We start from the raw sequence: 17,250 nt of genomic DNA on the forward strand, positions 1-17,250 counted from the left end.
GTGACTCCAGATGTGCTGGAACTATTTCTTGAATCCCCAGAGTTCTAGTCTTTCTGGAAGGCACAAAGCTGGCAGAAGCTGTACTATTAGATCATCACTCTTGCCAGATAATAGCTACCATGCTAGATTTTACTAAGCTAGCATTCCCAATTAAGATGCCATTGTGAGAAACGGAAACAGCCTATTGGACTACCAGTCCATAGGTCTCAGGATAGCACCCTCCCTCAAAAAAAAGCTACATGAACCAAAGTTTTAGATATAAATATTTCAAAGTGTAACAGAACTATTTGTAATCCTGCTGAGCTGTCTCTGAAATGTGATTTTGTAAAATATGTAGTTTTGAAAACTGTGAGAAACAAGGAACTTAAAGTAGCCGATGGATAGAAGTTTGACATGAACACAGGTATATGTGGAAACTGTCAGTAAGAAAGAACAAGTAAGTTGTGAAATTCGTGCAGAAAAGTATAAAAAGAATGTCTTGGGATGGGTTCAGGGCCACTGGCCGTAGCTCTTCCTTGCTGGACCTCATTGCAATGGGTTATTGATATAAGTTGTGTTATGATGGCTGTTCATGTTCCAAATTGCTCATGAAATAAACTTCTGAATCTTAAAGTAAGAATTGTTTATTGTATTGCTGTTTCCTCTTTTTTTTTTAAAATAAATTTTATTAAATTTCCAAATTTTAAAAAACATAAAACAAAACTTTATACATTGTTATCAACATGAAGACATCTTTTGGATTTCCTCACATTTTTTCAGTATATGTATTTACTTATTTTATTCCTTTACCATTGCATCTTACTCTTACTCTAAATCAGTATCTTTTATCCTTACATCTCAATCTTCTCCATGGTATATTTGCATATTTACATATTCCCTCCTTCTTTTCCTAATTGCCATTTTATTTTCTTTTTATTTCTAAACCACTCATACCAGGCATCCCAGGCCCTATAATAGACTGAATCTTCTCTGTCTTTTATTTTCATCATTAGCTTGTCCATCTCTATACAATCTATTATTTTTTAAATAACCATGCCTTCCGGTAGAACCCTTTTTTCCTCCCAGAGTTGTGCGTACGAAATCCTTGCAGCTGTTAATATATGTAACATAATATACCTATCTGTTTTATTGCATTTTTGTGTTATTATACCTAATAAAAAAAGTTTCCAGATTAAATTCAATTTTTTGATTCGTGATTTCTTCTATCCATTGTCTAATTGTATTCCAATATTTTTTCACTTCCACCAGGTATGAAAATAAGTGCCTTTTTCTTTTCCACATTTCCAACAATTTGGGTCTGAGTTAAACATTTTTGCCAGTCTAGCGGGAGGAAGGTGCCATCTGTAGAACATTTTGTATTGATTTTCCTTGTATGCTGTGGATGTAATTAGTTTGTAATTTGATCCCCACATTCTCTCCCAATTTTCCAGGTCTATATGATGGCCAACATTTTTCGCCCATACCACCATCATCTCTTTGACCACCTCCTCTTCCATTTTAAAATCTAGTAGAAAGTTATATATTATTGAAATCATTTTCTTTTCCATTTCTTGTAGAATTTTATCTAATTGATGCTTTTCCATGCAGAAACCAAATTGCTCTTTGTCCTTCTGATATCTCACCTGGATTTGCATGTATGGCCACCAATCTATCAGCTGTTTCCTTTCTTTTATTGGAATATTTTTATGACACCATTAAAATCAGGAAGTTGTAAGATAATGATAGCATTACCTGTTCTAGGATTCTTTTTATCCCACACTGCTTTACTTAATCTACAGCCCAGTGAATTCTGAAAACTGAAATCTTAGCAATTTTATTTCATTAACTTTAACCATTTAAATAAACCATTATTTAAATTGTAAAAGTATCTTTCTAGCACTTTTCCTTTTCCAACAAAGTTTGTAAAATGTTTATCATGCTTTATGTTTATCAGCATAAACATTTGGGAAGTTAAAATAAAAAATTCGGAACACATTGAAACACTCTCCACATTGGAAGTCCCATGTAAGCAGAAAATGTACCCGTGGATAAGGGAATCACTCAAACCATAGCTCTTATCCTGTTACATTGCACCCTCTGTTAGGACTGACTCATATCTCCTTACCAGACAAATCTCACAGAAAGTCTCTCTTCTATTAGTTATTACTATCAGATAAGCATCTCTGAACATAGCTAAATTCTGTTATCTGTAAAGTAAGGCAGACTTTGGCTACCATCGATGATCCCATCATTAATTCTAATAACCAATGTTTTGTTCTGTTCTATTTTAATGTTTTAATTTCTATTTTGGTCTATAGCCGTAATAAAACATTGAAGTGAATGGACTTGCAAAAAAAGAGATTTGTCATCAGGATTTTACTTGGATTTAAAACCTCCAACTAAAATAAAAGCCAAATTTAGAAACGTAAACATTTAGTGGAGGATTACAAAATCCTCTAATCACTCTAAGGAAGTATTGATCTGATAAATCCTCCAATGCAGGGAGATTAATCATTAGAATAGTAAGGGCTGAATTTTACTCTTTAGAAATAGACAGGAAATTAAACGTTGTGACTGAAACAACTGCTAGAAGTGTGGATGAATTTAAAGTGGTTTTGCCATCAAATGTACAACTGAGCTAGATGTTTTGAACAAGAAGAATGGAATGAAACTGTTCAAAGCCAATGATGCTTCTTCCATATTTTCTTTAAGATTATGTTATACAGTGGTGAAAATGGGTTAATTCCATTTCAAATATCACTTATACTCCAGATTTAGTGTAAAACATAAAAGTGAAATTCAAAGGGTTCCTGGAATGGAGCTTAAAATAAGTCAACTGCACAACTGTGTTTTATTCCAGAGAACGTTGAAGTTCAAAGTTCAAACCTGAGATAGAGATAGATGATAGACATCTAGATAGATAGAATTTGGTTTGCAAAACAAATTCACTTCTAGTTTGTGCACTATTTTCTTTCTCAGAAACAAAATATATCCACATATTTGTTCTCAAAAATACTTTATTTATAATAATATACCTAATATATCCATAACATGATCAAAAATACATCTCACATTTTAATAAAAAGATTTATAATATTCTCTTCATTTACAAAGGAAACATAAATCTAAAGCTATAACTAGAAAATTTAGGCTGTGACATTTATGAGGAACAATGGGGAAAAGATAACATTTCTTTTTGAAAAATTGAGTTTTTTATTTTTTAAAACATGTATTCAGCTCCTCACGTTCAAGTTTCAATAATGGAACAGGATACTGTACAAGCAATATTCAGAATAGTTTCTCAAAAGACAAGAATCAAGATAACAAGTTCAAAACCAATATGGATTTTAAAACTTCAAATATAAACTAGTTGGTATCAATGCAAATCCTTCTTTCAAAATAGACAAGTCAACATGGAACAATTGCTCAGTCCCATATCATTTTTCAAAAATTGGATGGTTTTTTACTCACTCACTCATGCATACTAAATACCTAATTCCTTGGGATTGAAGAATTGAGTTTAAATCTTGTTTATTAAATTAACAATGTTAATTTGCTTCAGGAAACATGTAGCAGCAGTAATCATTGGAATTACATAAAAAGAGCTTTTACCATCAATCTATAGTATTGTACTCTTTACTGACAGGAAAAACATAATTTAAAAGTAACTGCTATTGTAGTATAATGTCATCATACATCACTACCTACAGAGGCACACTTTATTTTATAGAAGATCAATATAGTACACCCACAGTTTCACATTTATCTTTTGCTCACTTCTAGGAATTTTATCATAACTTAGGGCAGAAATAGATACAGTATGATCCTCCAGATTCTACTGATTCCCGATATCTGTCAACTTTAATCAGAACAATGTAAGGGATGATAGGAATTATCTAACATTTATATGGCCATAGACTACCCTTTTATGACTCCAGAGCTCTAATGAATCCTCCTCTTTTATAAAAAGAATTATCGGTGCTTTGTTTTATCTCTTTTGCAGTATCTTAAGAATCCGACTTGGAACAAAGCCTGTCTTCTAAAATTCCTTAACATTTAAAAGAGACACTATACATTGGTACCTTGGCACTCAACTGCTTTGAAACTCATCAAATTTGGTGCTTGATGCATTCTGATGAGAAAATTTTGTCCCATTTGTTTGGTACTCAATACGCAAGGTGTCAGTTGCCTCATGATTCACTAACTTTTCCAGCCAAAACAAAGGGTGACCTGTTAGTCACTTGATAGCCCCTGCCCTGTGCACATCACCTTACAGTCTTATCTTTATTTCTGCAGTCATCTTGTGTATTTTTGCTTTTCTTTCCCTCATCAGTAAAGTTACAGTGAAGCTTTTATTTTATTTAATCTAAGTATTTACTAACTTTTAGGTTTGTTTTCATGGAAAGTAATGATATACAATCCTAGCTTTTTACATATTGCCTTAAAATGTGCAGTTTTTGGTTTGGGAATGTATTGAATTTATTGACATTATTCCTTATGGGGAAATTTTTTTTTTGTACTCATTGCACCTCCCAGAAACGAGTACTGAAGTACCACTGTATAGCAATATGATATTCCAGAAGCATATAAGGACCCTATGGCATAAATACTATAATGTTATTTTTTCCTCTCCTTCTTAGGAAAATAATGCAGTTTTCATTTTTAGAAAGCAAGTACAGTTACAGAATACATAAAATGGTACAAATACTGTAACTGAACTGCATTACTAACTACAAAATTGCGTGTACAAAACTATAAGAATTTGCATTCTTCCATAATAAAAACCAAACTCTTATAAGAGGTTTTTTTTTTTCTAAATGTAAACTAACAATTTTGAGAGTTTTGCAACATTCTAGAGATCAACTTTTCCAGGTTGAAATGGGATTCATTTGGATACTGCAGATATAACGGTGTTTTAAGAAAGGTATTGATTGCTAACATTTTTGGCAATCATTTTTACATTACAAGCTAAAACCAATTCTAGCAAATTAGGCAACTGGATATTTTCAAAAGGATATTCCTCCATTTAAACTGACTTCACTTTTTGCTTAAAAAAATTTAAAATATACTATCTAAAAGCTGAAGGTAATATGGCAGAATCCTTGGCGAACAAGAGTATGTTTTTGTCTAGCTGAACAGAATTTTCAGGTTTATGAAATATACAAAAGCATGCAAACTTGACCTACCTATGAGAGAATGACAGGTGGACAACAAAAATCGTTTTGTGTGTGTGTGTGTGTGTGTGTGTGTGTGTGTGTGTGTGTGTGTTGGGAGGAATGCCTCTCTCTTACCTGAGAAACTCAGAAAAGAAGGTTAATATTACAGTGGGTAGTAGAAAGTATCTCAGTGAAGTCAAAACATGAACGTACTGCATAACATTCTATTTAACACTTTTGTGCAGTTATGGAAATTTCTCATTTTATAAAACATTATTCCCTGAAAACTAGTTTTCCTGTTCCTTTGTTGTTAACCCAAACCTATTTTAAAATATTAAGTCTTATTTTATGAGGGATTTATACCATACTGATATCACAGGTATTGCTTATCAGTAAGAATGACAGCAATGCATCCAGTTTCAGTGAAACCAGAATGAAGCTCAGAGGGGACAGTACACAGAAACAAGCATTTTGAAATAAGCATTGTGAACTCTCCTAATCAAAAACAATTTCTTTGTGTGAAATATAACTTTGCAAACTTATTCCAAAGTGGCAAAATTGCACATTGAAAATCTCAACCCACTCTGTGATAGAATCCAATATTATACAAATGGAAAATCTACCTACAAAAATGAACTATGTGATTCCACATCTTATCAACAATGATAAAGGTTTTGATACTGGATTTAAGACTTCATAAAATTATTGTGCAAAGGCCTGCATCAAAAATTATGCAAGCCTATCCTTCTCATATACAGGACTCATACTTCATTCTGAACCTGTTTCCCAATGCTCACTCCAAGCCTCTAAAATAATTTTAGAGGATGCATTGGGAAATACAAGAGAAACATGTCATTCTGCCAGTGAAATGGTACTGGTGAAAGCTTCCCAAAGTGACTACATTTCGTGACAACATTTTCTTCACATGAAAGGCCACAGGCAGTTTTCACAGGTTATATATATAATATATTAGCAGAAATTCCAGTGCAGACCTACTCTTAAGTACTTCATATCTTGGATTACAGTGACAAAGAAGTGTACTTTGTAACCCAACTAATCATCACTAATGAACTTCCTGTATACGCCACTTTTGTCATTCATATGGCTAATAAAGATAACATCTTGCTACCACATTGTTTCAGGCCAAACAAGATCGGTGATGAAAACAAAATACTGCAACATATGAATATATTAAACTTTTTTTCATATGATACATCATTTTTACTTCTTCTTCTTCTCCTGCGCACAGCGAGGACAGTACCTAAAAAAAGAGAAGCATTATATTTAGCCCTATGAAACCACTGCTATTTGACAAAGGAATACATTGATTTATGAACAGATTAGCACAAGGAACACTGGAGGTGTCATGTCCCCTATTAATATTATCATAGACATATTCACGCCCCTATTTTCATTCATTAATTCAATACATACACATATCTCTCTATGTTGGCCTAAACATCCTAGACCACATAAGATATGTATAGTATATTACATGTGTGGATATGTAGTTTTTTTTAATTTGCCAATTTAAATTTGGAAATACACAGATGTATAAATCCTAAAATATAAGTCTCACAGATTTCAGTGATATTTGCAAATGAAGGAATTTCTTCATACGAGCAATTTGTTAAACTATATACATTCCTAAATTTAGTGGACTACGTTTCCCAACAGATATGCTTACAGTAATTGCATCAGACCACTCTTCCCTAAATTGGTACCTGACAAATACGTTGAGACTATAATTTCCAGCACACCCAGAAGGTTGCTAGATTGAGGAAGAGTTGCCTTATATTATAACCTCAGATATCAAACGATAGCTCTTCCACAATAATATACCAAGCGCTGAATCAAATATATCTTAGCAATAGTATTTTCAACCTTCTTGGGACAAATGATTTATAAAGAAAATAGGGGAACCAAAAGTAAACAATTCATGGTACATACCATTTTCCTTTGGGTTTGGTTGTGAGATCCACACAAGCAAAGTGAAACCATTCAATTGGACACTATATTTGGGGTTGAAAAAAAGATGAATGGCATTATGTTTTCCTCATCAGTCTTATAAGCAACATGAGTTTGGCTATCTGGTCCTATTCCTGCATGCCATTCATGCAGGAATAGCAAATTTTATTACAATATTCTTTATTGCAAAATGCTTACATTGTAGAATTACACGGCTCATTCTTTACAGCAAAGGAAAACAGGGATAATATATTCATGATTTCATAATAGTATGTATTGTGTGTGTTTATGACAGCTATGTAGTATGAAATATGGAGCAACGATATGCAGAGAATGTTAACATATAGATTTTTTTCAAATTTAAAAATATAACTGACCTTTTCCAAAACTGTGTAACAAAGAGTCTGTAGAAACTCTCCATGGTGTTACTATGGGCTGTGATTTTTTTTTTACTTTGCACCTACTTTTTCTTTCCTTTAAACCTATACATCAGTGTAATTTTAAATAGCTACTGCAGTGTTGCTTCTTCCACATTTGCAATACAAATTCTTGCAAAATAAATTGTATTTCCTGGAAGGGTACAAGATGACTTAATGTTCTAACACTTTGCAAGAACCAGGGATGGTTTGTGATTTTATGAAGAATGCTATATTAGACTGGCAGTTGTTTTTGGTTTAGACAGCAAATTTCAACTCATAGCACAAATGGATAGCATCTGTCATACTTTGGTTTATTTCAATACTCACATCGGGGTTGTCACACCCAATCATTTCTCCATAAGATACTTGATGGCACAAGCAGTATGTGGGTTCATTGGGATCCACTGGCATGTCCAAGACATCAGAAGGGTGAACCGACAGGATGGTATCCGCTAATTCAGATCTGCTATGATATAAATTCAATGGAAATGGGTGAATGTCAGTGACTCAGTAATTCAGAATATTAAGAATTTGTCATTAATTAGAAGGGGTTAAAAAACTGATTTTTTTGAATTGCCAAACTAACTATTGCATTTTTTAAATCAACAAACATCCTTAATGAATTGTAAGAATGCTGTGCATCCTAAAGCATGATTTCAGCAAAACATCTGACAAAGTATTCCATGATATTCTGATTAGCAAGTTGGTGAGGTCAGGATAGGTTGACAATTATGTGGGCAATATCCCTTCTATTTCTCAACATTTTTATTAACGACTTGAAAGAAGAGAACATGCTCAACAAGCCTGCAGACAAAACAAAATAGTACAAGTAGTCCTTGACTTACAACCATTAGTTTAGTAACCATTCAAAGTTAGAACAGCACTGAAAAAGTGACTTATGACCGTTTTTTGCATTTACAACTATTGTAGCATCCCCATGGTCATATGATCAAAATTCAGCTGCTTGGCAACTGACTCAGGATAGTTGCAGTGTCCTGGGGTCATGTGATCACCTGTGCAACCTTCTGACAAGAAAAATCAACAGGAAAACCAGATTCAGTTAAAAACTATTGCTAAATTAACAACTGCAGTGATTCTCTTAACAACTGTGGCAGAAAAGGTTGTAAAATGGGGCAAAACTCACATCATCATAAATGTTAGGCTCAATTGTGGTCATACGTCGAGGACTACTTGTAATATAATGTTTCAAGACAGAAATAAAGTTTAATACAATATTAATACAAAAGAAAGAATTCAAGATACTGCACTGGGTTCAGAAAGGCTAGGAGAATGATCAAAGGGCTGAAAAGTAAATTCTATGAACAGACACTATTTCTTATGTTTCATGCTTTAGAATAAAAGAAGTGAACAAGACAAGACTCTTCAAATCCCTGGAAGAACATTCAAGGATACAAATATGTATGATCTTATGTTTAAATGTTATAATCAACAGAACTTTTTCAAAGATGATACATAGCAGAAAGACACCACCACTGGATTTCTGAATAGCTTAAACATTTTTTCTGTACTGTTTTATCTTGCTCTCACTCATAAATTTATGTCACCCAATAAAAACATTCTCTTCTACTCTATTCACTGCAGCATAACAGAGTCACAAATCTATGGTTTTCTACTTCAATGTGCATCTGTAATCATTTAGATGATGCCATTGGTTCCTTTAGGATACCTAGAGTTTCATTCATAAACTTACAATTTCATGTCCTTGTAGTATTTCCTGCTAAAGGTATGGACAGTACCAATTAGTTTGGACATATTTTGCCCATATGCTACAATTGCAACCAATGCTTTTTTTTTTTTTAAACCACAAGCACACTGGCACTACTGTCTGTGAGCTAGGATATTTAAACTAGGGATTGATATTCCCAATAGCTGTTTTCTGCTCGTTCTCCAACCCTTGACCAGATTGGGTGGGTTTTTTAAAACCCCATTTGAAGCCAGCTAGAAGAGAAGGAAGGCAAAATGGAGTTTCCCTTCTTCCTTTTTAAGCCTACCTGGAAAGGATTTTTCTTGCTTTTCACCAGTTGTTCAGAGACTGGGCTCCTAAACTTTACTCGTTTCTGTCCATTCTTTATAGACTGATAGATCCAATTTGAATAATTTTGAAATCTTTTGTGTGAATGGGATTTTTCCTTCTCACCAAAAGCTACAATCCAAAATATACCTACCCTAGAATACTTTCTTAGAGTCTGGAATGAAAAAGTGTTTCTACTGCAAGTTGACTTTGGGGGAAAAAAACCCCAACCCCAAAACTCTTGACTATAGTCTCTACTAATTTCTAACCTTCTTTTTGGTTTCTTTTTCACTGGAACTTCTTCCTCTGATGTCCGCCGGCCTCGACCACGGGAGGTTTTCTTATCCTTTGGAATTCTCCCCTCTAAAATACAAGCATTTTTCGTTAACTACATTGTTAAGGAAAATAGTATAATTTTGTTTTTAGACATGTGGACTAATATCACAGGAGGCTTTTCTCCAATGCCATTTTTAATTGAGAATTTTTCTCATAAGTGTTCAGGGCAAGAAGTAAGCTTTTCTTATAGGAAGTGTTGTCGTAAGGCACTTCCTCAAGGCCACATTAATATACTTTCCTCCTTTCCAATCATAAAAGGAAAGCATATTGATACAAACCAAGCAGCTCCTATAACCTATTACTGCACCATAGCACTGTTGTTACCCTGACATTAATTAATATGGTATAATTTCAGAACAGCGTTTGGTAGATTCCCAAATCTCCTTCTCTTCTCCTATCCAGCATCACCTGTTGGCAGGATTTCAAATACAAATTAGTGCAATGAATAAGGCTGAGGGATTTCATCTACGATTTCATTGCTTATTTATTTATTCATTCTTTTTATTAATAATTTTTATTATTCACGGCTTGATCCTGCAGGAATCTGGATGATTTCTAGAATGCAGTTTCCCTCAAATTGTTTCACGGATTAACACTCTCTTGGCAGCTAAGGAGTCCTGTTAAAGAAGATTGATATGTCTAGTTCAAACAACTTCTCTTCACAAAATCTGCCTAACTGAAAGCATCAATTTGAAGTACATGTAAACCTCGATTTATGACTACAATTGAGACCAAAATTTCCATTACTAAGCAACAGTTAAGTTAGTTTTCCCTCATTTTACAACTTTTTTGCCACTGTTAAGTGAATCACCATAGTTAAGTTAGTAGCAAGGTTGTTAAGTGAGCCTGACCTCCCCATTGACTTTGTCAAAAGGTCACAAGTGATCACATGACCCCAGGATACTGCAATTGTCATAAAGGAGCCAGACGCTAAACAGCAAATTTGATCATGACCATGGGGATGCTGCAAGTCTTAAGTCTGAAAAACATAAGTCAGTGCCACTGTAATTTCAAACAGTCACTAAACAAATGGTTGTAAGTCAAGGACTACCTGTATGAAGGAGATGTGCCAAATCAGAAAAACTGCATCCCTGGATCCTTCTCATTTTTCTCTCCTGAGGACAATTTATCTCATAAATCATGTTTGGTCAGATAAATAGCCTTTTCTTTCTCCATTCCAGTATTTGAGTATGTAATTATATCATCAGTCATACACTTCCTCATATTACAAACTTCCCCATATACAAATATGTATACACATCTCAAGGACCAAGATTGTTGGCTGAGGCTGATTAAAAAATTAATTCAAGTTCTAAAGACTCTATCATATTAGTCACAATATCCATACTTTTTAAGTTTTGTGTCACAGGGCTTTCAAAATCACTGCCTTCCAATTTATCCTTCAGATCAGCTTCAAATCGGGCAAGGTCAGCATCTAGCCGTCGAATGTGCTTGTCCACCTGAAACAGACAGATACACCACAGAGCTGAAGAAAACAAATTTTCTTAAATAGTATTTTAATTAAAAATCAGACAGTTTTCTGTAATAAAATATTAAATAGAAGTTTGGCTATACATGTTTAGACGGTAAAATAAGAATAGGAATCAGATTTTGGTTGGATATCAGGGATAATTTCCTAATCATAACAGTTGTTTAACAACAGAACTGTCTCAAGAGCCAGAATACTTTCCTTCACTGAAAGGACATAAAGGTAGCCTAAATGGCTGTGTAATGTTATAATAAGGGATTCTTAAAGCTAGATTAATAATGTCCCTTCCTACCATTACATTATTTTAATTACAGATTTTTAAGAAAATGAAAAACAGGAAGAGAAAAAAGAAAGCATCAAATAGATTGATACTTAATTTATAAACAATATAGTATTAGGTCATTTTTTTCAATATTTCATTAATTTTAAATAACAGAATATGCAATATTCATATATTGTATATATTTTTATAAACCACATGAAAATATGTGGTTACTAGTGTAGCTAGCAGGTATACTATACTAAATTCATAGTTCTGAAGCTTCATAGCAGTAACAAATATATATGTGATGGTTACAATTCTTTTTTTCTTCCAGACAACATTGGAAACTTTTTTCTATAAATGCAGAAACAAAGGAATGTTATGTATCAGTTATATCTCAATGTCAAATGTGCACAGTATAGCTATTATACCTATCAATAAGTCAGGGTCAAAAATCATGACTTAGTTCAATGTGTGAATATCAATTGTTTCATAGCTGTTAATATATTCCTCAATGAAATTCTAATCAATAATCCATTCCAGAAATATGGCTGAAGAGACAATTTTGATAAATTTATTTCTAACAAATATAATTACTTATCAGACATACAGTATTTATTCTAGACTTCACATTTTTACTGTTTTTCATTTTGCAAAAGATTAAATGAGGAAACAGTACTATTTATACACAATCCCTGAGTCAGAAAATGTATGATAAGTGTTAGCTGAAGTCCAGCATAGCTCCTCCATTTGTCAGTGAGCAGTTGCTAAATATTTTTAAAAAGGTTGCCATCTGAAAGACAAGCTAAAAGATTAGTTAAGGGATATCATCACATAGGCACTGTCTTGGTCTTCTGCAGTATCATTGCTCTATTTAATCTTACCATCTCGTAGGTCTGCATGGCCAACTGCACTTTGTCATCACTATACTCTTTGCATTTTGTATAAGCATTTTGGATCTTCTGCAAGATTTCCACTCGTTGCTCTGATGACAGATCCCGCACCGTTGAAATATATTGTGCAGCAAGACTATCAATTTCTGCTTTCTTGTCTGAAGGACAATGAGAAACAGTATAAGTATAAAATTGAAACTGCAATCCAAACTTCATCATACCAAAAAGCATCAAATAATTAAATGAAGTAGAGAAATAAGAAAATGTGTTTCAATGCTATTGCTAGGAGTTCATTTATCAGAGGATGTTTTATTAATCTGATTGGGATTTATTTTCACATAAACACAGTATCTAATTGTATTTTATAACTGAAATATTTCAAGAACCATACAAAACAAAACTTATTTATTTTAAGAATATTATTTAACAAATATGTATTTTAAAATCTAGGAAATTACAACCCTAAAATATCATTTTAAAAGTCTTTGGCACTGTAATTTCTAAAATTAAAATTAACTCACTGGCAACCATCTCTTTATCACAAAATCTTTAAGCATATTACCAGATGGATGGAGCCTATTACTGGATATATCATGTGTGATTTGAGATGCTAAACAAACAGTAACATTAGAAGAGAGCTAAACACTTTCACTTCAAAAACCAGCTAGTTAAGGAAAGACTAGAGTATTATTTGACTCTCTGAATGTAAATGACTAGAATAATAATTTTGAGGATTAAAATTTTAAATTTCTGCTGCTAGAAGAAAACACCCCTTTGTATTCAGACTTCTGAAATAGTTTGATTTAAACAACTGTTTTCCAGCAATATCTTATAAATTCAAATACAGTACTTGTTTCCCATATGCAAGCAGAGAACCGAAATTAAGAAAATGGCTACTTCTAGTATCATACTTTTCGCTAATAAATAGCACTGCAGTACCAGCACTGCACTGTTTGTCCTTTAAAAATGTCATATGCAAAAATAAAATATTCAATAATTTGATTCTTATCATTAGTTATTTCCAAGATGAGAAAGTGAATTGTTTGACTTTTAGTTTTAAAATGTATGGTGAGCCCTTAAACTTGTCTTCTCAAATCTCTCTGAATCTATCACTAGGTAAATATACATTACATCAAAAGTGGGAAACCTTTCTTTCTATTAAAGGCTATATTACTTAGGAACAAAATGAGAAATATATAGTTTTGAAGGTACCATGAAAGGATACAGCTTAAAACAGTGAATGGGATTAGAACCAAAAGTCATTCTTTTTGTAAAGCTTCTTTTTTTCTCTCATTCTCTTTCTGATACTCTTTCAACTCTCTTCCAAGAATAAAGTGTAGGAGAGGAATTGTATCTCTTACCATGATTCTGAACTGATTTTTTTGCGAAGGCCTTTTTAAATTAGACCAAAGGCTACATGTGATTCTAGAACAAACAATTGTATCCCCGCATTATCTGAAATAGATCTGAGTTAGTATATTTGAATATACCTTCTGTTCTCTGATCCAGTTCACGCATAAGTTGGAAGTTTCTCTGTAATTCACAGGGCAGGTTTTCAATGCCTGAAAGAGAGATAGAAAGACTGAATCCTTTTCATACCACAAACCTATTCAAATTAAATTTCTAACCAGTTTGTAACTATCATTATGATCTCTTCCCACCACACATCATTCCCAGTTTTATATGCTACTCATATGGTTCCAGTCTCATAGGTTCCAGTGCCTAAGGCTGGAAAACAAATATTGCTAGAGCCCAAAATACTTTAAAATCTCCGAAGGAGAATTAAAAGTGATAATTGTGGCTCATAAACACTGCTCACTTCATTAGTTCTGTTCACTAACATTCCTGCTATCTCCGAATATTCTGTTATCAGAAGATATTAGCAGGAAAAAAGCAGAAATGTTTAAAGTTACAGCAATGTCAACATGCAGTTTCCATGTTTTTTAACAATATTATGGATAATGGCAGAAGATATTGCTCCGAATTCTTTCACCAACTTTACTTCTATCATCAGCATGTATAATACATTTTTGGCACAGAACGTATGCCTTTTCCAGCATGATAAATCATTTTCTGTACATTTGATATCTCCAACACTTCACATTCTAATTCTATTGATCCTTTATCAAGGCTGTGGGGTATCTGAGAGAATTCCTTATCCTCAGTGGTCCTTCCATCTCATGAGCCTATTACTGAGTGACGGGGGACTGAATGTGGTCTTCTATTGGAAAATGCATTAAAACCTTCTATGTGAATGCTCCCTATTACAGGGAAGAGGAGTATAAAAGAGACCAGGAGCATGCAAGGCTACAATTCTTCTGCTGCAAGACCACTTATCCCATCCAGCCATGGGAATTTGTTGTTTCCTAGACATTTCTGCTCTGGCTGATGAAGAGAAAAAAATATCAATAATGCCTCTTCTTTCTTTTATAATGAAACTATTAATCTTGTACAGCAGCTCTTCCAGGAGGCTGATATTCCCACATATCTACAAATGGGCTGTCAGTGAAAGCATGGTTCCTTACTTTCTTTAGCTCCTCTGTCAAATCCAATCCAGGGAAGTATCTTCAGCTTATTAATCTACTTTTGTGATATTACTTCATTACTGAAACTCACTGCCCGGCTGATTCCTGGGTTCTGCTTTGCTGCCCTTTTCTAATAGAAATGTGAGTTTCAGAGAATTCAATGTACTGCACATTATTTCAGTTGCTTGCTTTCAAAGTTGTATCTCCCTGTCCCTGCCCCCCTCATCTTTCATCTCAGTTTTCATATAATAAAACAATTATTTCTTTGGAAAAATAAAAAATGGCCAATAAGCTGATAGGCTACTTAGTCTCAACCCTAGTTTAGTGCATATTCAGGGCTGGAGAAAAGCAGGACACAACATCTTTCCTCTTGCAAGCACGGTTTTCCTAAGCCTAATCAAACACTGCTTTTGATAATTTTTATACAGTATAGGCAGCAGTATATCCCTTGTTGCAGAAAGAAGGTACAAAGAGAGATTTTTTTGGGGGGGGGGATCTGTCTTCCATTTATTCAAAACTTCTCCATTGATCTTTTCTAATGCAATAATTCAAAATCTGCAGTCCCCAAATCAAGTTCAGAGAACTCTAATGATGCAACGTGTTAAGCCTGAGCTGTAACACTATGTATTTGTAGGGCCATACTTTCCTCCAGTCAAGGATATGAGGCATCCACATCCATGAACGTATAAGGATAAGCCTAACAAGGGGGGCAGACTGGATTCTCAACTCAATCTTTATACAGGTAGTCCTCAACTTTTGACAACAACTGAGCCCAAAATTTATGTTGCCAAGTGAAACAAGTGAGTTTTGCCCCATCTGATTTCGCTTGTCAGGTCATAAAAGAGGATCACACGACCCTGAGATGCTGCAACTGTCATAAAAATGAACCAACTGCCAAGCATCTGAATTTTGATCACTTGACTAAAGGGATGCTTCAACGTTCTAAGTGTGAAAAATGGCCATAAATCCCTTTTTAAAGCACCATTATAACTTCGAACGGTCAGTAAATGAGCAGTCGTAGGTCGAGGACTACTTGTAGATGTGAAAGCTGGACTGCAAGCCGACTTCTGGTTCTTTCTTCTGAGTTTTTCCTCACTGCAGTTCTGCATTCAATATTGATAGCATCCGTTTCGACGTTTGCACAACTCTCTCGTCGGTATTGGATACTTAAAGGAAGCTTTCTGTCGAACTCCTCTGAGCCAGTCAGAAGGCGGCAAGTTCGCTTTAAAAATCCGCGACAGATCAATTGTTTTTAGAGAGAAATCGGTAAAAGGTGGTTCGCTTTTGCTCTTCAAACTGTTTTAAAGCAACTGTCTTAAGCAATCGCGCCGACCTGCTGCGAGGCATAAAAAGGAAGTACTTTCATGGCCACGAGGTTGTCGAGAGAGAAGATGGGGCCTGTCACCCGGGAAAATGCTCTCCGTTTAAAGACTTGCGTAACAAGCTTACAGGTGGCAGTGACGGCGAGGAGCGCCAAAGCGGCCCCTACCGGCGAAGACCATCAACTACCGCGCCTGACCCGGCTAAACGTCTTTTTCGGCGCGCAGTTAGAGGTGTGACGCAGCAAAAATACCACGCCGGTTAGTTCCTCTGAACCCCCCCGCTCCCCAATCTTATCCCCGCACCAACACGCACACCGGGGCTATGGCGCAGCTGTAACAGCCGGCGAGACCACGCGGCGCTTCAACCCGCCCCAACGCCGCACTCACTCACTGTCCAGATAGTGCTCCAAATACAAGGCCGCTGCCGCCATCTCGAGTCAGCCAACCGCCAACCAACCGGCCGACGCCCACCTTTCAGCCGTCGCGCGCTCGGCGCTGTCACCCCAGCGCCTTTGCGATGGCCGGCCAAGCTTTCATCGCATAGTCATGAGGCGCCGCCACCGATTGGTCGCGCCGCCACCGTGCCGCCTATCAGTGAGAAGGCGGGGACGAGGACTGGAACGCCGGGAGTTGTCGGACACAGCTTCTCCCCCAGCGGGCGAAGTTGGCTGGACGCTGGCGAGTTTGCACGACATGGCCCCAGGCCGCGCCTGCAAGGAAACAGTGTCTCCCTTCAGACCTTTTGCTTAATATCAAGCGCAGCTTGGATGCCTAACGTTCTCGCCTCGAAGTCTTTTGGGCTAATGTTTCATGGTCCTCTGAGAGCATTCAATTCGTGTTTCTTTTTCAAAGTAAATAGAGTTCTCCCT

The 17,250-nt window shown here is 35.3% G+C and overlaps 1 protein-coding gene across 4 annotated transcripts; it reads right to left on the reverse strand.

Moving 5' to 3' along the window:
• Positions 1–2,978: 2,978 nt before the first annotated feature.
• On the reverse strand, positions 2,979–17,197 carry ING5 (inhibitor of growth family member 5). Of its 4 annotated transcripts, none has more exons than XM_026701441.2 (8): positions 16,773–17,197; positions 14,025–14,096; positions 12,526–12,692; positions 11,239–11,350; positions 9,824–9,917; positions 7,850–7,985; positions 7,086–7,147; positions 2,979–6,396 (listed from the first exon to the last, which is right to left on the reverse strand). In XM_026701441.2, the coding sequence occupies exons 1-8, from the start codon at positions 16,810–16,812 to the stop codon at positions 6,357–6,359; spliced, it is 723 nt and encodes a 240-aa protein (XP_026557226.1). In that variant the 5' UTR covers positions 16,813–17,197; the 3' UTR covers positions 2,979–6,356. The 4 variants fall into 4 exon arrangements, with proteins under 4 accessions (XP_026557226.1, XP_026557225.1, XP_087789254.1 ...); XM_026701440.2 differs by having other exon boundaries at positions 7,850–7,988; XM_087933128.1 differs by having other exon boundaries at positions 7,850–7,988; positions 16,769–16,925.
• Positions 17,198–17,250: the final 53 nt, after the last annotated feature.

The sequence above is a fragment of the Pseudonaja textilis genome, chromosome 4 (assembly GCF_049901715.1).
Source record: "Pseudonaja textilis isolate UNSWEBS1 chromosome 4, rPseTex1.2, whole genome shotgun sequence".
NCBI lineage: Eukaryota > Metazoa > Chordata > Lepidosauria > Squamata > Elapidae > Pseudonaja > Pseudonaja textilis.